Raw genomic sequence first — 25,419 nt, 5'->3', positions numbered from 1 at the left:
GTATGGACACACTTTGTCCAGTAATGCCTTGGGTTACAACATTCTAGACCAGAACACAATGAACGGAAGAAGCCACTCATTGAAAAAACACACACGCGCACACATACTTAGATAGTTGTTACCAGAAAATAACTGAATATGGCTTTTTATGCATATCAAGACCAAGGATCGAGGCTTATCATCTCCAACTGCAACCTACAATGGCAAAAACTAATACCATTAGAATACCAACTTAAAAAATGGTGGTATAACTTTAGGAATTAGTAATAGGGTCTGGCTAGGGACATATTAAATTCATGGTCCATTTTGGTTAATTTCACAGTCATAGGATTTTTAAAATAATAAAATTTCATGATTTCAGCAATTTAAATCTTAAATGTGATGATGTTGTAACTGTAGGGGTCCTGGCTTAAAAAAAAAAGAGCGGGGTGGGGGGCATTTCCGCAAGGTTATTATAGGAGTGGTTGCGGCACTGCTACTCTTACTTCTGTGCTGCTGCTTCTGGCGGTGCTGCTGCCTTCAGAGCTGGGCAGCTGGAGAGCGGTGGCTGCTGGCTGGGAGCCCAGCTGTGAAGGCAGAGCCGCCGCCAGCAACAACGCAGAAGTAAGGATGGCATGGTATAGTATTGCCACCTTTACCTCTGCACTGCAGAGCTGGGCCCTTAGTCAGCAGCTGCCACTCTCCAACCACCCAGCTCTGAAGGCAGCACAGAAGCAAGCATAGGAATAACACTACCCCCCTAAAATTACCTTGTGATCGCTCTGCAATTCCCTTTTGGGTCAGGACTCCCAATTTGGGAAACACTGGTCTCCCCTGTGAAATCTGTATAGTAAGGTAAGGGCCTGCAAAAGACCAGATTTCACTGGACACGGAGGACCACATTTCACAGTCCATGATGCATTTTTCATGGCCATGAATTTGGTAGGTCCCTAGGTATGGGATGTGAAACATATAAATCACTGGACATAGAATATGTTTAGAATCTGATGTTATACAGCCTGAGTCCACCTCATAAAACTTCTAATCATAAAATCGTATGTACTGAATATGAGCAGAGAGCACGAACTGGATAGGCACAGTCATCTACCTACTCTCTCACCTCTAGATGTTCTCTTTCAATTGCAATTTGAGGCACCATAGTGGGGTATTCTGGGAAAGCTCAGACTGTTTCCTGCCTGTGGTTAGAGATTATTTGATGACACTGCTCATATAACTCTTATGCTTGTGAAAGATGCTATTAAAGGACTATGCTTTAAAATATTAAGTCTATGGCTTTTTTAATTCCTTATGCTGAGTGACATTAAGCACTTCAACCCCACTAAAGTCAGCTGGAGTTAGATATGCGCCTTACTGCTCAGGATCAGGCCCTAAATGAACAGGATGTTCTGATATCCATAATCAGTAATGTAGTTTAAAAAAAACTAAATAATCTGAGTGCTTCAGATGGCATGAGCTAGAGACAGCTGAAAATGAAATTCGAATAGAATTTGCTGGGCATCCGCTGCTAACTGAAAATCTTTTGCATTAAAGTACGTTTTACCTCCACGTTTACTCTTTTGGTCTGGCCTCAGGGAAAGCCCCTGGGAGGAAATGAATTTCCAACAGAACCGTAATTTTATAAAAAAGTGTAACCGCTCCAATCCGGAACGATGATTAAATGCAATATTTCAGCCCAGACCATTTTTAATCAGTTAAGTACCTGTAACTTGGGACTCACAATGGGAAACCTTGATAGACTTAATAGCTGCACAATTGAACACTAGGAATGCAAATGCTGCACTTATTGACACCATTGTAAATCTGGAATGGCTCCATTAATTCTGTGTGGAGAGGCGCTATATTTTCCATACACAAATAGCCAACATGTTCTTCCAGTCTAGATGACTTATTTTAGCATGAGGATTCCAAGCCTGAATCCCATGGTGCTGAGTCTCTCACATCCTCCATCTTGACCTGCCCTCAACACTCTTCCCATCTCCCTTCATTCTCCCAGCAGACTGGCAAAGTCCTTACATTTAAAGATGCAGTACACAGAAAATAGGATAGTATCACCTCAGAGCTGAATAGCAGCAGACTTTCTTCTTATTTCTTTATTGAGAAAAAGAGTATTTTACTTTCATTATTAATTTTTATCTGTGCACTTACTCCAGCCAATGTGATTTAATTATTATTTATTTGTATATTATGGAATCCAAGGGCACCAATCAGATATCAGGCCCACACTGTACTACATATTCTCTGGACAGATATGCAGCAAAGAGGACAGTCCCTGCCCCAAACAGCTTAACAAGATACATGCTCTGTGTATGTCTTTGTTCATTAACGTAGTTTTTATTGCGTCTGATCTCCAGCCTGCTCTGTGTCAGCATGTTGTCCATTTTAATTATACATTTATTCGTTTGGGTAACAGGGATATCTTGTTACCTGCAAAAGTACCAGACACTTTGCTAGTACTATGGAAATAAACAGCAATATCTATTATACATTCCTGTCTAGGCGGAAGTCCATGACAGTTTCAACTGTATTTTCAAAAGAAAGATTCATGAAAACAATCAAATGACTCCCCTACATATCATGTCATGTAATAGTTCCTTTCAATCATCACTGGCATATAAGGCATTTCATTATCAACAGATGGGATGCTAACAGGCAGTCTCAACTCCCAGTCATACAGGGTTAACTTTAAATGTCCAAAACTGACAGTTTGTTATGATTTTATGTTAGCTCACAGCTCAATTTTATATGTACCATGTCACTGAGCTTGTTAGCAGCATCACAGCTGCCTGAATTAACACTCAGTTCATTTTAGTTTGTACCTGGCCATACAACCACCACCGGTGTAAGATCATTTAATATACTGTTTATAAAGACAGCAATTATTTTGATCTTGACAATGTAATATAAATTGGATAGAGCAGATATTAAAACCATTACAATTCTCAAGCAGTGTATTAATGATGCCCTAAAACACATAATTACTATCAGTCTCATTATGCCAAAGAATTTCCCACTACAGCTTCTATTTTCTTTCCTTTTTGCTAAACAGGAGTTTTTATGTCCAGATTTAAAATGTTTAAATTTTGTATAAACTGCTACAATCCCAAACTTTTCATTGCTGATTACAAAAATGTGGGATCAGAATGTCAGGTCACTTAATACTCTGAGTAGATGTATTCAGATTAATGGGTACAAGATTCTGTCTAAATATGACTTCTAGGCTTTATTTGTTGTTCTACAGACAAAATACCCCAACTGTTAACTGCCTCAAGGGCAAATTATCTCTGAAGCTATGTCAGTAATTAGTAACTTGCTTAATATTTGTGGAAAATGGCATGAACTTCTGCTCATGTGACAACGACATGAATGCTGTGAGAAGGGACACACCAAAACATTGTACTCTGCTTCATCATTCATGGTCATTGCTTGAGTGAAATCTGGGACTCGCTCACATTAACTGCAGTATTTCTTCTGTCAAATTCACTAAAAAAAAAGGGGCTGAAATAAGAAATTACACTGGTGACATGCTCCTGAGAAGAAACAATCTTTTAGGAAGATTAAGCTTTAGAAAAGGTCATTTGAATTAACAGCTTCCCTATGAACTAAATCATTACTGAGAGAATCCCTCTTTCCCACACATTTGTTTTAAAGACAAGGGAATTAGTGGTCATGCATGCTTCCCCTCACAGCTCAGTGGACATGCAGGAGCCTGCTCAATTGTGTGGCGGGTTTGCGTGGGGTAGGGGGGATGACACCCTCCCCGCTGAATGGGATCAGAGACTTAACGCATTTCATTTGTGACCCAAGACAAAAATCTAATCCTCGGTCTTCAGAAGAACTGTAACTCTACTGCATTGTTTACGGCCCCTTTTTCACCCACTGACATCCTCAGACCAAACTTCTTAGCTATTGCTAAAAACTTAAATGTTGTTTCTTAAGTCTGCCCCATACCTAAAGGAAATGAGCTTGCGTAACTCAAGGTCCGTCTACACTGCCTCACAGTTTGACCTAAAAGGGTATGAATAGCAGTATGCATCAAAATGTGCTGTATCTCTCCCATGTGGGTGCTGTAGGCAAGAATCATTCACTTCCACAGTGTCTGCATGGGAAAGTTACAGAGCAGAATTTTAGTGCACACTGCTATTCTCAGATCTGGAAACCTTTATATCAGGTTGGCGAAAGTGCAGCCTTTGTGCTAGACCTAGTCCACTGGAGGTCTCTTTGATCAATTTGGAGCACTATCTATGTGGATTGATAGTCTGATTTCCACCTTAGCATTAAAGAAGGGTGGCCACAATTTGCTTAATATTAGACAAATTAGGTATGCTCCTAGGCTCGCAGCAAGCTGCCAAAGCAGCTTTAGCTGGGCAAAGTGTGACCACTCTGCTTAAAAGTGTATCATAAATGAGGCTCCGCATTTCACTCTTGAATGTTGGCCATGTCTCTGAATAACTCATTTCTGTTCTATATTATAGAACACTATGTAAGAGGCCTAGAGCTATATATAATTAACCACTTCAGCATGTGTATAATTAGAACTTAACATAATAAAACATTAAGCCCCATATATTTTTTGCAATGCAGTTTCAACTCCTTTCATTAGATATTAATCAAAGAGTACATATGCTCTGCTTGCCACTCCAGGCAGTTTTTTTTGCTGTTGTTGAAGCAGTTGAATCCATCAGGAATGTAAATTACAAGGCATCATGGAGGGATTTGTTGGAAAAAAATATTGTTTCCAGTAAAACCTGTAACTGATCATTCAAAGTAGAAGGCATGAATGGAGGCAGCTGGTCTAAAACAAATGTTACAGTTCAAAGTAGTAAATCTTAACAACATACCGGTAAGTAATATGCTGAACTACCATGGTTGTACACTCCAGTAACTTAGCAGAGACTAAGGATCTTTTCTCCTCTGGATCATGTGAAAGTCAGATCAGTAATGGGATATAGATGTGGTTCTCAAACTTCCATATTGGTCAGAACTTAACGTAGGGAGGCTTCAGAGAACTTTCTCCCATCCCTTATCCACACCTTCCATTCCATGTGGTGGCTGGATGACTCAGTTACATTAAATAGTAGGACACTATTATAGAGACCAGTTGAAATAAACCTGCTTTAATGCAATAGATTCAGCTGCTTGACACTAGCTGTGCTATTTATTTCCTCTCCATGGGTGTAGGACTTCACATTAGTAACAAATCTCTTCACCTTGCCTTCAGCGCTCACTGCCCTTGGCCTCTTTGCAGTTTGAGTCTGCCCTCCAAACTTAATAAACCCACACTGACTGTGTTTGCCATAAAGCTGACAAAGAAAATCTTTGTTAACAGTCTCCAGCAACCTAACAGGACTACATACTGGAATCTCTACTTGTAATCCAGTATATGCACAGTAAAAGATTTCTGGGATGGGGTGTGACTGATGGAGTTCAATTATACATACTTCCTCCTTGTGATGGAAGAGGCTCTGTAGACCACAATTTGAAAATGATTGGGAAAGCCATTTAGGAAGATATTACCACTAGAGCTAGCTGGAAAATGGATTATTGCCCTGTGGAAAATTTTGACTTTTGATTCTACAACCAAAAATTCAATCATAAACCATAAGCTTTTCTGGTTTAGATTTTTCAAGGAAAAACTTGACATTTTTGAATGTCATGAAAAAATTGTTTAATTGAAAATCCAATTTTCCACCAGAAAATAGTTTTGATGGAAAAATTTCACCTGGCCTTAATTACCACCCGATGGCTTAGGTAAAATGGGTTCAACCACTTTTTAGCAGCAGAAGGAGCCATTTTAAATTGGTCATTATGTCTTGTAAACCGATATCTGTGGGGTTTTGTTTTTGTTTATATATTCAGAATTTAGCAATGTGCATCAATAAAGGGAAGTCTGAAAAAAAACTGCCCAGAGGGAAAGACAGTTTATTAACAAATTTTCTCAATTAGAACTAAATTGACATACTGGAGATTAGAAAAAAGAGTAAGAGACCCAAGAAAGACTAATGTTAAATGCACAGTTTATAATTTATAGCATCTTGATAGTGCCATATTTTTCAAGGTTTTCAGCCCAGTGTCTAGAACAGTAGTCCATGTCACCTTGGAACAAGCTTGCTGGCCCTCTAGCAGAGAGGCCATTACTTTTAATACGCATGGAAACTGAACTACCTTCTCACTCTTACAGCTGGTTCCTACGTATCGAGGTGGAACAGGAAAGCCTGCACTGTCAGTGCTGTACCGATTCTGTGAAAGGACCACTTCAGTTTCCAATGGTATTTCAACTCCTTCCCTGAACTCCAAACACCAGGTTTTTAAAGTAAAAAACAACACACTTTTGAATATGCCCTCTCAGCATATGTATCACCCGTACAGACTATGCCCCCAAAGCATTCTAGATCTTCTGCAACAATACAACATGAGAAAGGGTTAAAGAACTACATATTGAAATGAAAACAGATGTGATTATATAGTTGTGTCTGACCTACAGGAAGGGTGGCAACAGGGTTTGGTGGAGAAGGAAAGAGGAGAGAGAAAAGATGGCAGAAATTAATTCTTTGAGTAATACCTGCTAACTCAAGTCTCCATGCTTGTCAGCATATCACTAACACCTACATTTAAAAGTTTTATTACACTAAGAATAAAAAAAAAATATTTTATCCAAAAAATCATTTACAGCACACCTCGCGTTGTATGATGCTATAACCCATGCAAACAGATCTCACATATTTCTCTTTCCATACAGCATTATAAAAAACACTTGTTCTCCTTGCACAAAAGGCTTCAGATGGCTGTTTCATTCTCTGTAAACGTTCACGGACAAACAGTTAATTCTGCCCTGGTTATTTTCCCTGTCATAGATGTGCTTATTTTTAGCCATCATGTGATTCTCCAGTATTTTCCAGGCACTGCTTTAGCCATCCGATTCTCACAGGATACTTCAAAGCAAAAGGCAAAACATTCTTCAGACTGAAGAATCTTCTGGAATTTTAACCTAATAAAAAATTATTTCCATACTAAGTTGTCTTTTGTCCACAAATTTTTGATGCTCCCCACCCCAAAAATATGGGGTGTGATTTACATTTGGGAATGCTTGCATAAGCTTTCTGAGCTGAAATCCCAACAACCTGATCAGACTATTTCATACAGGCAGAATTAAAATCGGCACAAACAACAAAAAAAAGTTGTATTTTAATCCCGCACAACAACTTTGAGCCTACATCTGTTGACTGTTTACTACATCATAAGGAAAAACAGGGTATAAGAGAATATTTAAAGGACCTGAGCAATATTGAGCTGGCAGATGGCACTATATATGAGGAACCTGTGGTGCTGGCGGCAAGCCTGTAATGGAGTATACACTGTTGGTACCAATCCTTATGAAAACAGGTATGTGTATTCCCCTTGTACAGTGGAATAGTATGTGATGAAGTGGGGCTCCTTATTCCAGAGAACTGCCACTTCATGTAGTCTGAAAGGTACCATTATCAAATTCCATACACAGATCATACTATATATCAGTTCTTTTTACAAATTGGCTCTGCCTTACCAAGGAATGAAGGCAACATGAGAGTGGCACAGAAGATTAGTCCAGGGAACTATTTATGCTACAATTTCCAAGCTGCATTATCCTTGACCTGCCCTGACTTTTAAGAGTGACTGCTCTTTGAAGATGTCAGTAAAAGCTCCTTGGAACACTCATTTTTGAAACAAAGTTAATATTTCTCCTTATTCTTAATTTTTACAAACAAAACAAACTTAGGTTGCTAAATGCAAGTTGGGGAGCAAACACAGCATTTGCACAGATATGGATAAACATCTATTTACAGAAATGGTAAACAGATGCCAAACTCCATCTGGCTCTGAGGGTTTGGCATCAGATTAAGGCAGATTGAAAATAATTCTAGCTTGTTACAACTACCTTTTAGGGGTAAACTTTCAAAGCAGCCTTTAGGGATTTAGCAGTTTAATTTTGTTAGTGGGAGATTCCCAGCTAAATCTTTTTGTACTTCTGAAAAAACAGAACAAAATGTTAGGAAAAGCATTAACTAGTTAGGAATAATAATTAAAAGATTTACATTATAAGTGTCTGATTGAAACACAAAATGTTATTTTGTGGAGCAAATCAATATTAGTGTCTCTGCCAACTAGGTAGATATAGATAATATTTCAATTTATCTATATCTGTATAGATTTATTGGTGGCTAAATATTAGGGCTGTCAAGCGATTAAAAAATTAATCATGATTAATCGCACTGTTAAACAGAATGTCACTTATTTAAATATTTTGGATGCTTTCTACATTTTCAAATATATTGTTTTCAATTACAACACAGAATACAAAGTGTACAGTGCTCACTTTATATTTATTTTGATTACAAGTATTTGCACTGTATAAAAACAAAAGAAATAATATTTTTCAATTCACCTAATAGAAGTACCGTAGTGCAATCTCTATCATGAAAGTTGAATTTACAAAAGCAGAATTATGTACAAAAAAGCTGCATTCAAAAATAAAACAATCTAAAATTTTAGAGCCTGCAAGTCCACTCAGTCCTACTTCTTGTTCAGCCAATCACTCAAACAAGTTTGTTTACATTTGCAGGAGATAATGCTGCCCGCTTACAATGTCACCTAAAAGTGAGAACAGGCATTCTCATGGCACTGTTGTAGCCAGCATTGCAAGATATTTACATGCCAGATGCGCTAAAGATTCATAGGTCTCTTCATGCTTCAACCACCGTTCCAGAGGACATGCATCCATGCTGATGATGGGTTCTGCTTGATAACGATCCAAAGCAGTGCAGACCGACTCATGTTCATTTTAATTATCTGAGTCAGATGCCACCAGCAGAAGGCTGATTTTCTTTTTGAGTGGTTTGGTTTCTGTAGTTTCTGCATCAGAGCATTGCTCTTTTAAGACTTCTGAAAGCATGCTCACATCTCGTTCCTCTTCAGATTTTGGAGGGCACTTCAGCTTCTTAAACCTTGGCTCAAGTGCTGTAGCTATCTTTAGAAATCTCACATTGGTACCTTCTCTGCGTTTTGTCAAATCTGCAGCGAAAGTCTTCTTAAAACGAACAACATGTGCTGGGTCATCATTTGAGACTGTTATAACATGAAATATATGTGGCAGAATGCAGGTAAAATAGAGCAGGGGACATATAATTCTCCCCCAAGGAGTTCCGTCACAAATTTAATTAACATGTTTTTTTTTTTAAAAGCGTCATCAGCATGGAAGCATGTCCTCTGGAATGGTGGCCGAAACATGAAAGGGTATACAAATGATTAGCATATCTGGTACGTAAATACCTTGCAATGCCCGCTACAGAAGTGCCAGGCAAATGCCTGTTCTCACTTTCTGGTGACATTGTAAATAAGAAGTGGGCAGCATTATCTCCTGTAAATGTAAACAAACTTGTCTGTCTTAGCCATTGGCTGAACAAGAAGCAGGATGGAGTGGACTTTAGTCTCTGAAGTTTTACATAGTTTTGTTTTTGTAAGTTATGTAACAAAAAAAAAATTGACATTTGTAAGTGGCACTTTCACGACAAAGATATTGCATTACAGTACTTGTATGAGGTGAATTGAAAAATATTTATTTTATCATTTTTACAGTGCAAATATTTGTAATAAATATACACTTTAATTTCAATTATAACACAGATTATTATATGAAAACGTAGAAAAACATCCAAAATATTTAATATATTTCAATTGGTATTCTACTGTTTAATAGTGCAATTAAAACTGTGATTAATCGCGGTTATTTTTTTAATTCATAGACTCAGACTCATAGACTTCAGGGTCAGAAGGGACCAATATGATCATCTAGTCTGATCTCCTGCACAAAGCAGGCCACAGAACCCTACCCATCCACTTCTATAACAAATCTCTAACCTATGTCTGAGTTATTGAAGTCTTCAAATTGTGGTTTGAAGACCTCAAGCTGCAGAGAATCCACCAGCAAGTGACCCATGCCCCATGCTGCAGAGGAAGGTGAAAAACCTCCAGGGCCTCTGCCAATCTGCCCCGGAGGAAAATTCCTTCCCAACCCCAAATATGCCAATCAGCTAAATCCTGAGCATGTGGGCAAGACTCACCAGCCAGCACTCAGGAAAGAATTCTCTGCACTAACTCATCCCATCCCATCTAATATCCCATCACAGACCACTGGGCATATCTACCTGCTGATAATCAAAGATCAGTTGCCAAAATTAAGCTATCCCATCATACCATCCCTTCCATAAACTTATCAAGCTTAGTCTTAAAGCCAGATATTGTCTTTTGTCCCCACTATTCCCCTTGGAAGGCTGTTCCAGAACTTCACTCCTCTAATGGTTAGAAACCTTCGTCTAATTTCAAGTCTAAACTTCCTAATGTCCAGTTTATACCCATTTGTTCTTGTGTCTACATTGGTACTAAGCTTAAATGATTGCTCTCCCTCCCTAATATTAATCCCTCTGATATATTTATAAAGAGCAAGCATATTCCCCCTCAACCTTCTTTTGGTTAGGCTAAACAAGCCAAGCTCTGAGTCTCCTTTCATAAGACAGGTTTTCCATTCCTCGGATCATCCTAGTAGCCCGTCTCTGAACCTGTTCCAATCTGAATTCATCCTTCTTAAACATGGCAGACCAGAACTGCACACAGTATTCCAGATGAGGTCTCACCAGTGCCTTATATAACGGTACTAACACCTCCTTATCTTTGCTGGAAATACCTCGCCTGATGCATCCTAAAACTGCATTAGCTTTTTTAACGGCCATATCACATTGGTGGCTCATAGTCATCCTGCGATCAACCAATACTCCAAAGTCCTTCTCCTCCTCTGTTGCTTCCAACTGATGTGTCCCCAATTTATAACTAAAATTCTTATTAATCCCTAAATGCATGACCTTGCACTTTTCACTATTAAATTTCATCCTATTACTATTACTCCAGTTTACAAGGTCATCCAGATCTTTCTGTATGATATCCTGGTCCTTCTCTGTGTTAGCAATACCTCCCAGCTTTGTGTCATCTGCAAACTTTATTAGCACATTCCTGCTTTTTGTGCCAAGGTCAGTAATAAAAAGGTTAAATAAGATTGGTCCCAAAACTGATCCTTGAGGAACTCCACTAGTAACTTCCTTCCAGCCTGACAGTTCACCCTTCAGTACGACCCTTTGGAGTCTCCCCTTTAACCAGTTCCTTATCCACCTTTCAATTTTCATATTGATCCCCGTCTTTTCCAATTTAACTAATAATTCCCCATGTGGAACCGTGTCAAATGCCTTACTGAAATCGAGGTAAATTAGATCTACTGCATTTCCTTTGTCTAAATAATCTGTCACCTTCTCAAAGAAGGAGATCAGGTTGGTTTGGCACGATCTACCTTTTGTAAAACCATATTGTAATTTGTCCCAATTACCATTGACCTCAATGTCCTTAACTACTTTCTCCTTCAACATTTTTTCCAAGACCTTACATACTACAGACGTCAAACTAACAGGCCTATAGTTACTCTGATCACATTTTTTCCCTTTCTTAAAGATAGGAACTATGTTAACAATTCTCCAGTCATATGGTACAACCCCTGAGTTTACCGATTCATTAAAAATTCTTGCTAATGGGATTGCAATTTCATGTGCCAGTTCCTTTAATATTCTTGGATGAAGATTATCTGGGCCCTCCGATTTTGTCCCATTAAGCTGTTCAAGTTTGGCTTCTACCTCAGATGTGGTAATATCCACCTCCATATCCTCATTCCCATTTGTCATCCTTCCATTATCCCTAAGCTCCTCATTAGTCTTATTAAAGACTGAGGCAAAGTATTTATTTAGATATTGGGCCATGCCTAGGTTATCCTTAACCTCCATTCCATCCTCAGTGTTTAGCGGTCCCACTTCTTCTTTCTTTGTTTTCTTCTTATTTATATGGCTATAGAACCTTTTACTATTGGTTTTAATTCCCTTTGCAAGGTCCAACTCTACATGGCTTTTAGCCTCTCTCACTTTAACCCTACATGTTCTGACCTCACTAAGGTAGCTTTCCTTGCTAATCCCACCCTTCTTCCACTCCTTGTAGGCTTTCTGCTTTTTCTTAATCACCTCTCTGAGATGCTTGCTCATCCAGCTTGGTCTGCAACTCCTGCCTATGGTTTTTTCCCCTCTTTCTTGGGATGCAGGTTTCTGATACTTTAAGTCAAAGCTGCAGAAACTAATTCCAGGCCTCCTCCGCATTTAGATCCACAAGTTCTTCAGTTCAATCCCCTTCCCCAACTAATTTCCTTAATTCTTTAAAGTTAGCCCTTTGGAAGTCAAAAACCCTAGTCCTAGATCTATTTTTGTTTATCCTTCCATCTAGTTTGAACTGAATTAGCTCATGATCACTCGAAACAAGGTTGTCCCCTACAACTATTTCTTCTATGAGGTCCTCACTACTCACCAAAACCAAATCTAAAATGGCATCCCCTCTTGTTGGTTCTTCAACTACTTCGTGAAGAAATCCATCAGCTATCACATCCAGAAAAATCTGAGCCCTATTATTCTTACTAGCACTTGTCCTCCAGTCTATATCTGGGAAGTTAAAGTCTCCCATGATCACACAATTCCCATTAGTGTTTACTTCATTAAAAACATTAAAGAGGTCTCTATCCATATCCAAATCAGATCCTGGCGGTCTGTAGCACACCTCAAGCACTCTCTCAGGGGAGACTCTAGTAGCTTTCTTTCCCAGTGTGATTTTTGCCCAGACAGACTCTGTCTTATCCATTCCATCACTTCTTATTTCTTTACAGTTAACCTCATCATTGATATACAATGCTACTCCACCACCTTTGCCTTCATTTCAGTCTTTCCTAAACAGCACATAGCCTTCAATACCTGTACTCCAGTTATGATTACTATTCCACCATGTTTCTGTTATCCCTATAATATCTGGTTTCACTTCCTGCACCAGTAGCTCTAGTTCCTCCATTTTGTTACCTAGGCTCCTCGCATTAGTGTACAGACGCTAATTTTTGCCATTTGGCTTCGCTGACATTCTTAACCCTGATAGGCATAGACATTCTACCACCAGCATCACCTATTAGACTGGTATCTACACTACCCTTCCTCCTTATGTCAATTCTTCTGTCCACGGCTGTATCCCGTCTTACTTTGTTTTCTTCACTCTCAAGGTTAAATTGTGGCGTGGAGATCACCTGGACATCTCCCAACCATATCCCCCAAATTCCTAGTTTAAAGCTCTCAATCAGTTGGGCAAGCCTCCATCCTAGAATTCTATTTCCCTCCTTACTCAGGTGAAGTCCATCCCAAAAGAACAGTCTTCTGTCCATAAATGCTTCCCAGTGGCCGTAAATCCCAAAGCCCCTCCTTATAGCACCACTGTCTGAGCCATCTGTTGATTGCCATAATCTTGTCACACCTTTGTTGCCCTTCTCTAGGAACCGGCAGAATCCCACTGAAGATCACCTGAGCCTCGATTTCCTTAAGCGTCTTCCCCAGTCTGGCATAGTCTCCCTTGATACTTTCCAGCGAGAATCTAGCCGTATCATTCGTTCCCACATGAAGGACAATCAACGGATTCTTCCCTGCTCCCGTTAGGATCCTTTTCGGCCTCAGGTCCACATCCCGTATCTTAGCACCCAGCAGACAGCACACCCTTCTGTTCTCTGGATCAGCTCTAGTTACAAGCCTGTCTATTCTTCTCAGTAAGGAGTCCTCAGTCACGTAAACCTGCCTTTTCCTGGTGACAGTGTGATTCTCTGGTCTATCCCCTGCACCCACTGGCTGCAAGTCCTCTCGATTCCTATGCACCCTTGCAATCCTCCTGGGGCTCATATTTGGTGTTGCCTCCATTGACTCCTCCCTTCTTCCTGTAGGACTAACAGCTCTTCTCTTTTTCCTTGCCCTCTCTCCTTCAGCAACCACCTGCTGTGCCCCTTCTTCATTTTCCAACTCTACAAACCTGTTCCTGAGTTCTATTTCTCCTTCACTGCCCCGTCTTTTCTTCTGCCTGGTTCTCTTAGTCACATGCTTCCACTGTCCACTTTCCTCACCCAGCAGTCTCTCCTCAGAATTCTTTGGTCCTGCTTCCATCTGCAAGTCTGAGCTTATCCCTTCAGCCTCCTCATGTCTTTGCTCCATCATCTGCTCGAACCCCCTTCTAAACTCGACCAGAGTTTCCACCTGCATCTCCAGTTCTCGGATCTTTTCTTCCATCAGCTCTATCAGGCGGCAATTCATGCAGACAAAACTCTTTACAGGTACCCCCTCCAGGATCATGTACATGCCGCAGCTTCCACATCCAGTCATCCTCATTGTGTCTTTCACTGCTGCCTCTGTATCAGTCATAGCCTTTCCATCTAAAACCTGGTAGTCCAAGAAACACAACACAACACAAACCCCCAACAGGCACCAGAACAATGGCAGACCACTACCCACTCCCTTAACTAGCCTGTCAGTTCCTCTGTCTAGGTCTCTTAGTCTCCCCCACAACCTCCCCCTGTAAACTCCCTCTGGAACTCCTCTGTTTGCTGGCTGCTGTGCCGCTGCAGCTGTCTATGCCGCTGCCTGACTGGCTGGCTACTTTTATAGGACCCCTAAGCAGGTAAGCCCCGCCCCCTAAACAGGGCTCAGCTTCTCTCCCAGCACACTGCCCCTGGCAGCCTCCACACATACAAACTACACAATACAATACACAAAATACAAAAACCTGCTCCTCCAAGAGAACTCCCTCTGAAACTCACCTGTTCACAGCTCTGTTTGCTGGCTGCTGTGCCGCTGCCTGACTGGCTGGCTACTTTTATAGGACCCCTAAGCAGGTAAGCCCCGCCTCCTAAACAGTTAGTTAACTGTGATTAATTGACAGCTCTAAATATATATTACTCACGTTTCTTGGAATTATTTGACTAATTTATAAAGAATGTTAGCCAGAATTAAAAGGAAACATACTTTAAAATTTTTAAAAATTTAGTTTTAGTGTCCACACATCTATCCTGTTCTTGACACTCTTAAGCACTATATATTGGCATTCACACACAGATCTGCATCCTCAGGACCCTCTCTGAACCAACATAATTCAAACTTTCAGAAGGGACCTTCTACACTGTATCCACAAAAGTTTTTGTATGTGCTTACCTGCAAACTCATACCTCGCAGAGTCTAATCAGCATTTTTGTACCAGATGTCACCTTCAGTTTAGTGAAATGCTGAAAATTTGAGATACTATAAAATCAATGTTTCTGCATGTACAGTGGTTATCTTGATTTGCAAACAGATAATCATACAAGTGTAGATATTACAGAACAATTTGAGAGCATTTTTGAAAATCTGACCAGTGAAGTTTTCACACACATTTGGGGCAGTTTTAGTCCTGTAGAAGAGTGGGAGAATACTCATTGTATTGCTAGCAAACTAAAGTTAACAGTCAAAAAGGCATCTGCTTTATTTCTAAATGCTTTTAAAAGCAGCTTAATACAATGCACTATGCATACAAAGAGCATTAAAGGTAGAGTTTTCAAAAGCACTCAGCACTGACCCAACTCTGCCCCCACTTAAGTAAATGGGAGTTTTACCACTGACTTCAACAGGAACAAAGTTAGACCAGTGCTGACTGCATCTGAATATCCCACAAAATTATTTGATTGCAGTGGACAGAATGCAGCTATTAATATCCATTCACACAACTACATCCTCAGGACAGTCCCTGCACTGACATGATCCAAGAGATCACTCCGCTGCCTACCTATGCCAGGAAAGCATCAGAATGGGACCAAGAAGCTCTGTAGCTTCTTTGCCAGGTCCTAGAATCTGCAATTTTAAGTTTCTCATCCTAGGTTTCATGGGCGGTGGGTGAAGCTTCCCCTTAGGGAGCTTAGCCCCTGCCAGCCTTTTCCAGCTGAGGGCCTGCCCCCACTCACTGCTCTGTCCCCTTCCTGCACCGTGGCCCTGGCCGACCAGAGGGGAGTGGGAAGAAGGGTGAGAGCTCGACTGTGGTGGTGTTCTCTGCCCTAGCTGAAGAGCCGAGCCAGGAGCCCTTCCCCCCTTCAACTGCAGCCCCACCCTATTCCATCCATCCATGGGCCTGCCCCCATTCCAGCCTCACTCTGCCTCTTCACCTGTGAGGCCAGGCCCTCCATGAGCTCCCCTCTCACCACCTCAAGATCAGAAAAGGCCTATGCCCCCACCGCAGCTCTGGAGCTGTAGTGGGGAGCAAGAGCCCTGGGGCTGTGATGGGGGGGAATTTTTCAGGGGGTCTTAAATCTTCCACTGTTCCCCTTCACCCGAATGGTGCAAGGTTTGCGAAGACTTAGCCTCCCCCTGCCTCCACTACGCACCACCTATGCTAGGTTTCATTACTTCAAAATTTGAGATGCGCCAGCAATCAAATGATCGATCATTCAAACAAACGTACTGGCACTTGATTTTACTTTTCATTTAATTCTTTTATGTTTGGTTAATGAAAGTAAATATAAACCTAAATTAATATGACATTATGTTTGAGATTTTAAAGAGTTCATATTTCAGCATTCAAATTTTTACTCAGGTTCTGCAGCAAAACAGTCAGTTGGCTTTGTCTCCAACATTAGGTACACTGGAGTCATAGGATTTATCTCCCAGACCGTAAAATCTTCAGTAATAATATGGCAGGTCAAAACACACCAACAAAATGAATGCCCACAAAAAGTCCATTTATGTAATCTAGATGGTGAGCCCCAGATAGCGCGAAGTACGAACACAAAGAGCGTGGTGGCTGCATGTTGAAACTCCATTTCTAATTTGACCTCATATTTATATAAGCTATTTACAGCAGATTAAGACATTACTATACCATTATCTGTAAAATGGGAATGGAAATCTCCAAGATTTACAATACCTGCAGTGGGAGAGTTTGCATGATGGGACTTTTTTGGTAAGTTAAAGATCTGTTCACCGGGATCTGGTGGGGGAAGAGCATCTTGGCCTTGTCGAGCCATGACAGGATCATACTCTTTACCGTCATAGTTGGCATCAAAGAACTTCTTAAACCATTGGATAAAATCTAAGTTGTCTTGGAAGCGCCCTTTCACCAATTTCTCCACTGGAATCACCTATAAAATACAATGGTAAAAGGTTCCAGTAACACTGCATTGCCAGTACATACATAAATTGTTAGATAATCTGAGAAATAACTACCAATGTGGTGTCTCCTGCATCATTCTGGATTTACAGTGATATGGTTTGTGCTTAGTTATATATAAAGCCCCTTTAAATACTCATTTTCTAGCACCATTTTTCCATGAACAACATTAAGCTAACCTCTCAATAGTGCATGTTCTTCTAAAAGGTAGAAGTACCAGTACTATGATACCATAGTACGGAGTCTTGCAACCTGACCCAAACCCCATGATGCCCCATCTCCAAGTGTCGGGTTCAGCTCAGGTCTGAGAACAACTCAACACATTTGGGCGTGACTCGGGTAGTCTCTCATCATCTCCTCCTGCCCATGGGGTTGGTGAGGCAACGTGGCAGAGGCTGCTAAGTGTCCTGCTCCTGCTGGCCATGGTTGTGCTGAGCTTTGCGCACCATAGAGCGAGCATGCTAAGGAACTGTAACATCTATTATGCTGTAGAACGTACAGTGCAATGAGGTGGGGCAGCCAGCCGCACTGGTACATGTAGACACTGCTGTGACGACACCACAAGCAGGAGGTGAATGGAGATGGATTGTGGGCAAAGGGCATGGGGAGCCCCCACCAGAACAAACCTTAAGGATGAGATGGCAGCAGTGTTGACACAGGTTGGGGAAGTGGGGAGGAGTGTCAGGTTTCGGTCGGGTCAGGTCTGAAAACAACTTGACACTCAAGTTGGATTTGGCCATACGCTAGTCAAGTTTGGGACGGGCTTTAAAATTAGGCCTGTGCAGACCTCTACCATTGTACATAAGCCTTTACAACTGTTCTTCTTCAGATACGCTCATTTTAGCTTTGAGTGGTTGCATGTAGCCAGTCTGAAACTACTGTCATCTTTAACAAGTAACAGGGAGTCTGTTGGAGATTTTAGTTAACATATTTCATGAGATTAGATGTATGTCCTAAAAAAGAATAATTTTTCAAAAGGCAAAGGGTCAGATTCTGGCCTGCATGCAGTAGGTGTGCAAGGAGCTGTCAGAACACAGGAAATCCTCTTTCACATTTTCCTGTGTACGCATGGTGGGGAAACAGAATCTCAAGCGTTCTCATTAGACAAACCTATGTAAGCACTGTCAGTGCTGGTTGTGTCTGCAAAAGGCTCACAGAATCATAGAAGTGTAGGGCTGGAAGAGACCTCAAGGTATCATCTAATTGCTCCCCTGTCCTGAGGCAGGATTAAGTATACTTAAACCATCTCAGGCAGGTGTTTCTCTAACTTGTTCTTAAAAACCTCCAGTGATGAGGATTTCACAGCCCCTTGAAAACCTATTCCAGTTCTTAAAAATTCTCCCTAATACATAATCTAAATCTCCCTTGCTGGACATTTATTCAATTACTTCTTGTTCTACACCCAGTGGCCAGGAATACAATTGGTCACCATTCTCTGTATAATAACCTTTTTCATATTTGAAGACTTATATCGTCCTCCTTCACCCTCTCTTCTCTAAACACGCCCAATTCTTTCAACTTTTCCTCATCATCATCTCCTGCAAATGTAAACAAACTCGTTTGTCTGAGTGATTGGCTAAATAAGAAATAGGACTGAGTGGACTTACAGGCTCTAAAGTATTACATTGTTTTACATCATTCATGTTTTCTGAATTTTTTTTTTTTTGGTGCTCCCCACTGGACTTTCTCTTATTTGTCCTCATCTTTCTTAAAGTGGGGTGCCCATGATACTGTACGTCTCCAAAAGGGAAAGAAGCTGTTCCCTGGTGCACTCCCACAAAATCCTCAGAAGCATTCTCCTCACCTGTGTCCTGTTCAAGAAGATTGTCACCAACCAATACTGCTAGGCCCTGGCACCCTCTACCCTGCCTCTGTAGTGAAGCAATGGATTTAAAAGCCACAATGGAGTTCAAACTCATATATATTTTTTAAATACACACTCATTCTAATACTGAGGTACTAACCTGATCATTCCCACCCCACCTTCCCCATATGCAGTATACAGAATGGTTTATTTACATGCAAGAGTTTGGGAAACTGCCCATGGAGTTTTAATGAGCTATAATGAAGACTGTGAGAAAGTCCCTTCTGTATCAATATCTTGTGAATTCTTCACCAATGTGAAGACTCTAATGAAACTGATTAAATCCCAGTACTGCAGCATAATGATAGGGTTCTGCACTGCTCTCTGAAGATCAGGATTCAATTGCCATTCCCCGTTTCAGTGGGCAGATAAGGACTACTGTAGGAATGCTGGAAGTGCCACCTTGGCTTGCTTAGCAACAATTCACATTTTCTTCAACTGGAAAAGGGGTGCCTAGAGTCTCAGGGGGAATGGAAATGACAAGGCTAAGCTGACAACACAGTGTTTTAAAAAACCAAGAGCTAGCCTGTACATCACAGATCATGTCACATTTTGTACAATATCCCCTCAGTCTATTGTGCTTGTATTTTTAATGATGCACTGCCAAACAAGGAGTTTATTCCCTATAAAATAAGACATGACCGTCAACTTTATTAGGCTTTTCAATGCTTTGCCAAAACAATCCATTTTAAATAGAAGCACCTACAGCATTATGGTAATAATGAATTAGTATTAAAAAGTCCTATAACATTCATTCAAAATATAGTGCTTTCTAAAACAGTTTAAGATTCAGAATACAGAGGTTAAAAGCAGGCATAAAACTATTTTTTAAGCTAAATCTTTACAAACAGATATTTTGTACGTGCAAAACTGAAACATGACAGCATTTTAAACCTTTTCACTTTTATTCAGTTTAGTTTATGTTGTTACTGCTTACACAAACTGGGCAAATTCATGTTGAGAAACAGTTAATCTTATACCACTTCAAATTTAGTCTGAGTAAAATGTGTGATAGGAACCTATCTGCACACAGAATATACACCTGATTGTATCAAGGGGAAGTAGCCTGGGGAACACAGAGGATGGGTCAACATGATTGATTAAAGTCAGGGAAAGGAAAGGTAAAGACATATTTAGCTTTACAGAACAAATAATGCACAACAGGTGAGAGACTAAACACCACAAAGAACAAACATTGAAAAAAGCTTCATTTGTCAATGTGTATTTTGCTAGGAAAGTCGACCAGCTTGGACAAAATGCTGATTACATATTTTATAAGTTTTCTACATTTAAGACAGGCAGGGCATGGTTTGATTTGTTCACAGGTAATGTTCAAAGGTAAATTCTGGATAGATTGCATGGTTTCATATGTTTTAAGGCCAGAAGGGACTGGTAGGATCATCTTTTTAGAACTCCTTCATAACAGGCCATAGAAGCATCAAGCCCATATCTTGTGGTTTAGGTAGTCTGTTTATTTAAAGAAAGACATCCAATCTTGATTTAATGACTTACCAAGCAATATGGTTCCATCATTTGGAAAGTTGTTCCAATAGTTAAAAATGTACAACTCCTCATATCCTACCTTGAGTAAGTAGTATTCAGTACAACGATAGATACGGAATGCTTGTTGTTTACTTCTATTGGGAATTCTGGGTGTCACCACACATGATCTTGAGTTTTCCCCTCACCTTATGAGGATCCCAGTATTTATTCATTTTAAGGATCTACCAATGGACAGCGTTTTATCATGAGGCCCTCTCGTGAACTTGGGGACCTAATGAGTGGTAATTTTTTAATTACTGACAACTAACTATTTTGGGCCCAGTTTTTCACCTTGAGCACTAAGTGTACCTGTTTACACATTTTCTGCCTTTGTACCCAAATATCCATTTTAGATGTCAAAATGCCAGTGAGAGCATCTAAATACAGAACTGGGATCTCCACTTCAGGCTTTAGAATTTGAAAAACTGGGTCTGGTTATTCATCATTTTGGTTCTCAATGTCCATTATACACTACCCAGTATAGAAAATTGTTTTGTAAAACATTACAATTATTTAAATATTAAAAACGTACCTTATCCACATTCATTCTTTTAAATGATGCTTGCAGAAGTTTGAAATTGTGAATGTACTCGTGCTCCAGCTTTGCCTGAAATTTTACTTTCTTCAAGCTAATGCACCCTGGGAACAACATGTCCATGAACTGGCAGTAAGCTGCTCCTATAACAAGAAAATGCATTGACATTAATCTTGATGCGCCCAGCTATAAATAAGTGGCATTTATAGTCAGAAAAGAAAGTAACCATGCTTAAGAGCTACTGCTGTAATTCATTTCTAGTGCCATGTACCCAATGCCTATCTGCCCACTACAATTTTGAATAGTGTAAGTGGCCTATTAATATCTATATTATTTTCATTCAGTCTGGATGCACCAAGCACTGTCGTGTAACATCTAAAAGATGACCATGACTGAGGCAAAGTAAATCATTCTTCCATTTACAAGTGGTGTTGTACTGAAGTGGAATCCCTATACACAGCAGGGCTGCCTGTACAGTAAGTAATAAAGTCCCTAGCTGTCAGTTTAAATGGAAGCCACCTAATAAGTGTCTTCAGACCCCTACAGCTTCCCGAAGTTGAATCAAGGGAAAAGATTTTTGTTTCCTGGAACCAAAGAAATCAATGACATTGATATAAGGTAGCTTGCTCAGTTGGCAGCCAATCCTATTCAGTGCCCTCAGCAATAGAGGCTGAAAATGAGAGAGCAAAAACCCAACGTGACATGAATACAGGCTGGGGAAAAAAGAGTTTCAGAATTATGGCTCCCCCTTCCCCAAAACAAAATCCTGCAATTTTTCATCTCTAAAGCTCAAAACGTAAATATCTGTATAAGGAGACACCCAGAGTCACCTCACTGCCAAAGCATTCAGAGGCTTGGTCTACACTACGCGTTTAAACCGATTTTAGCAGCGTTAAACCGATTTAACACTGTACCCATCCACACTACGAGGCCCTTTATATCGATATCAAGGGCTCTTTAAATCGGTTTCTGTACTCCTCCCCGACGAGAGGAGTAGCGCTAAAATCGGTATTACCATATCAGATTAGGGTTAGTGTGGCCGCAAATCGACGGTATTGGCCTCCGGGCAGTATCCCATAGTGCACCACTGTGACCGCTCTGGACAGCAATCTGAACTCTGATGCAGTGGCCAGGTAAACAGGAAAAGCCCCGCGAAATTTTGATTTTCATTTGCTGTTTGCCCAGCGTGGAGCTCTGATCAGCACGGGTGGCAAGGCAGTCCCAAATCCAAAAAGAGCTCCAGCATGGACCGTACGGGAGATACTGGATCTGATCGCTGTATGGGGAAACAAATCTGTTCTATCAAAGCTCCGTTACAGAAGATGAAATGCCAAAGCGTTTGAAAAAAAAAATCTACAGGCTACATAGTGCTGCGTGACAAGCGTAACGGGAAGCCAGAGACTCAAATGGATGCTCATGGAGGGAGGGAGGAGGTACTGAGGACTCCAGCTATCCCACAGTCCACAGCAGTCTCCGAAAAGTATTTGCATTCTTGGCTGAGCTCCCAATGCCTGTAGGTTCAAACATATTGTCCGGCATGGTTCAGGGTATAGCTCGACAATTTACTGCCTCCTCCCCCCACGTGAAAGAAAAGGGAAAGAAATCGTTTCTTGACTTCTTTCAATGTCACCCTATGTCTACTGAATGCTGCTGGTAGACGCGATGCTGCAGCAGTGAAGAGCAGTATCCACTCCTCTCCCCTCCCTGGTGGCAGACGGTGCAGTAGGACTGGCAGCCGTCCTTGTTATCAACCCGTGAGTGCTCCTGGGTGGCTTCAGGTGAGGCTGGCCGGAGGCACCTGGGTGAAAGTAGGAATGATTCTCGGTCATTTCCAGTAGATGGTACAGAACGGCTGGTAACCATCCTCATCATAGCAACTGGGGGCTGAGCTCCATCAGCCCCCTCCCTTTCCTGTGTAAAGAAAAGATTCTGTCCTGCCTGGACTGTCATAGCAGCGGCATGCTGGGCTCCTCTCCCCTGCACCGCTTAATGTCCTGGCTGAACTGCCATAGCGGCGGGAGGCTGCCTCCCCCTCATTTTATCTCACTAACAAGTCGCTGTTTCTTATTCCTGTATTCTTTATAACTTCATGACACAAATGGGGGGGACACTGCCACGGTAGCTCAGGAAGGTTGGGGGAGGAGGGAAGCAACGGGTGGGGTTGTTGCAGGGGCACCCCTCGTGAATGGCATGCAGCTTATCCTTTCTGCGGGATCTGGCACGGAGCAGCTGTGCTCTCTGATACACTGGTTCTCTAGTACACTTGCCCCATATTCCAGGCAGGACTGACTCTACTTTTAGAAACCATAAAGGAGGGATTGACTCAGGGAGTCATTCCCATTTTTGCCTTTGCACCCCCAGCCGACCTCAGCCAGGGGCACCCACGATAACAGCAGACAGTACAGAATGACAGGTAACCGTCATCCTCATTGCCAATTTACACTGGCAGCAGACGGTACAGAACAACTGATAACCGTCTCTGCTATCACGCAAAAGCAAATGAATGCTGCTGTGTAGCGCTGGAGTATCGCCTCTGTCCACGGCATCCAGTACACATACGGTGACTGTAAAAAAAAAGCTGAACGGGCTCCATGGTTGCCGTGCTATGGCGTCTGCCAGGGCAATCCAGGGAAAAAGGGCGCGAAATGATTGTCTGCCATTGTTTTCCCGGAGGAAGGAAACTGACGACATTTATCCAGAACCACTCGCGACAATGATTTTTGCCCCATCAGCCACTGGGCTCTCAACCCAGAATTCTAATGGGCGAGGGAGACTGCGGGAACTATGGGATAGCTACCCACAGTGCAACGCTCTGGAATTCGACGCTAGCCTTGGACCATGGACGCACACCGCCGAATTAATGTGCTTAGTGTGGCCGCGTGCACTCGACTTTATACAATCTGTTTTATAAAACCGGTTTATGTAAAATCGGAATAATCCCGTAGTGTAGACGTACCCAGATATTGGGCTTCTCTTACTACTGCCAGTTTTAATTCTGTCACAAAACAGGGTTACTAAATTTAGCATGAGGGTTCAGTAAATTTAGATACCAGACACAGGGGATAAAAATGTGCAACTACATAAATGTGCAGGGAAATTTAAAAAAAAGGTGAACTAGCTAGGAATATATAAGTAGCACTTTGTTACACCTAGTGACCTTTCTCTTAAAAGGTCCTTATGTCACACCAGCACCATCATTGGGGAAGGGGTAATCTTTACTATCGAGACACGAAAATGTCATGACATTTTGGTGAAGTGCTAAAAATGTGGGATGGGGAAATTAGGGCGGGGGGGGGGCTTGAAGAGAAAACAACTCAGATTCTTTGTGGAACAATGATGTCCTTTACCCTGGGAGAGTATTCCACTGTATTAGCATATGTAAGGTCAATTTTCAGATGTGCATAAGCTCAACCACCTATATAGCTGCATATGCAAGTCAGATAATTGCACATTAAAAACTATTTGCACAATAAGTTTTTAAACTTTTTGTGCAAATAGTATTTATAAAAAGGGCTGTTTTGTGCAATCAACTGATGTATGGGGCAAAAGTCACAACTTGGGTGCCTGCTTTTGACAATTTGGCTCAGTGTCACACAAATAGTCTTTTTTAACCAAAGTTTTAGAAATTGTTAGTACTCTTACAAGGTGACAGATGTGTTGGATCCTAAATTATCCTCTATTTATCCACAGGACAGATTCAGAACAGATAGCAACAGTTGAAACTCTACCACACTTTTCTATCAATATGCCTCAAACATGTTCTGGAGGGCCCATTATTCTTTATACTCAGTCAACCATCATATGAAGGGAGGCAGAGGGTATCTTCCCAGAAAAGAAAAAATAAAATAGTTTGAACTAGAGTCACAGGAAAACAAGTTACATAAGCTACAAATGAGGCTTTCATGTGACTTATTGTCAAGGCTGTGACAACAGCCAAGACTGAGTGCTAGAAACTGCTGCCATTTTTAATACCTTTTTTGCACAGCATTTCTTAGGAGGTATATTTACACTTACTGACTTTGTGGGTGGAGTTTATAAGAAAGATTTGAATTTCCAAAGAGATCTTTTATTTAGCTACTTGCAATAGCTTTGGTATGCTTAGGATGTAAAATAAAGAATCCCTTTAGAACAGGAGCCTTGTGGCAAGTTAAAAACCTCAGTTAACGTTTCATACAGAAAGCTTTGTAAAGCAAACTAATTGCACAGAGCCTACAATTATATCACATGGGAACTAGTAAATAAATGCCCACCAATAGAAAGTATGTGAAATATTATTGCCAAAAAGGAAGATGAGTAGAGTGATACAGTATTGAATGGCTTGACTTGATTATACCATATTATTTATTATTATGTGGATTTATTTAGTATGCAGTGTTGTCCT

The 25,419-nt window shown here is 41.0% G+C and overlaps 1 protein-coding gene across 5 annotated transcripts in view; it reads right to left on the bottom strand.

Annotated features, from left to right (window-relative positions):
- MAPRE2 (microtubule associated protein RP/EB family member 2) overlaps positions 1-25,419 on the bottom strand; it is a 158,264-nt gene that overhangs the window by 22,854 nt on the left and 109,991 nt on the right. For all 5 annotated transcript variants that reach the window (XM_050942049.1, XM_050942050.1, XM_050942045.1 and 2 more), the window contains 2 exons: positions 21,036-21,181; positions 16,855-17,068 (listed from right to left, as the gene is read on the bottom strand). In XM_050942049.1, the coding sequence (XP_050798006.1) occupies positions 16,855-17,068; positions 21,036-21,181 (360 nt within the window). The remainder of the gene's footprint in view (positions 1-16,854; positions 17,069-21,035; positions 21,182-25,419) is intronic.

The sequence above is a fragment of the Gopherus flavomarginatus genome, chromosome 2 (assembly GCF_025201925.1).
Source record: "Gopherus flavomarginatus isolate rGopFla2 chromosome 2, rGopFla2.mat.asm, whole genome shotgun sequence".
NCBI lineage: Eukaryota > Metazoa > Chordata > Testudines > Testudinidae > Gopherus > Gopherus flavomarginatus.
Note: the sequence above shows the minus strand (reverse complement) of the source record. Positions and strands in the feature narration are given on the sequence as shown.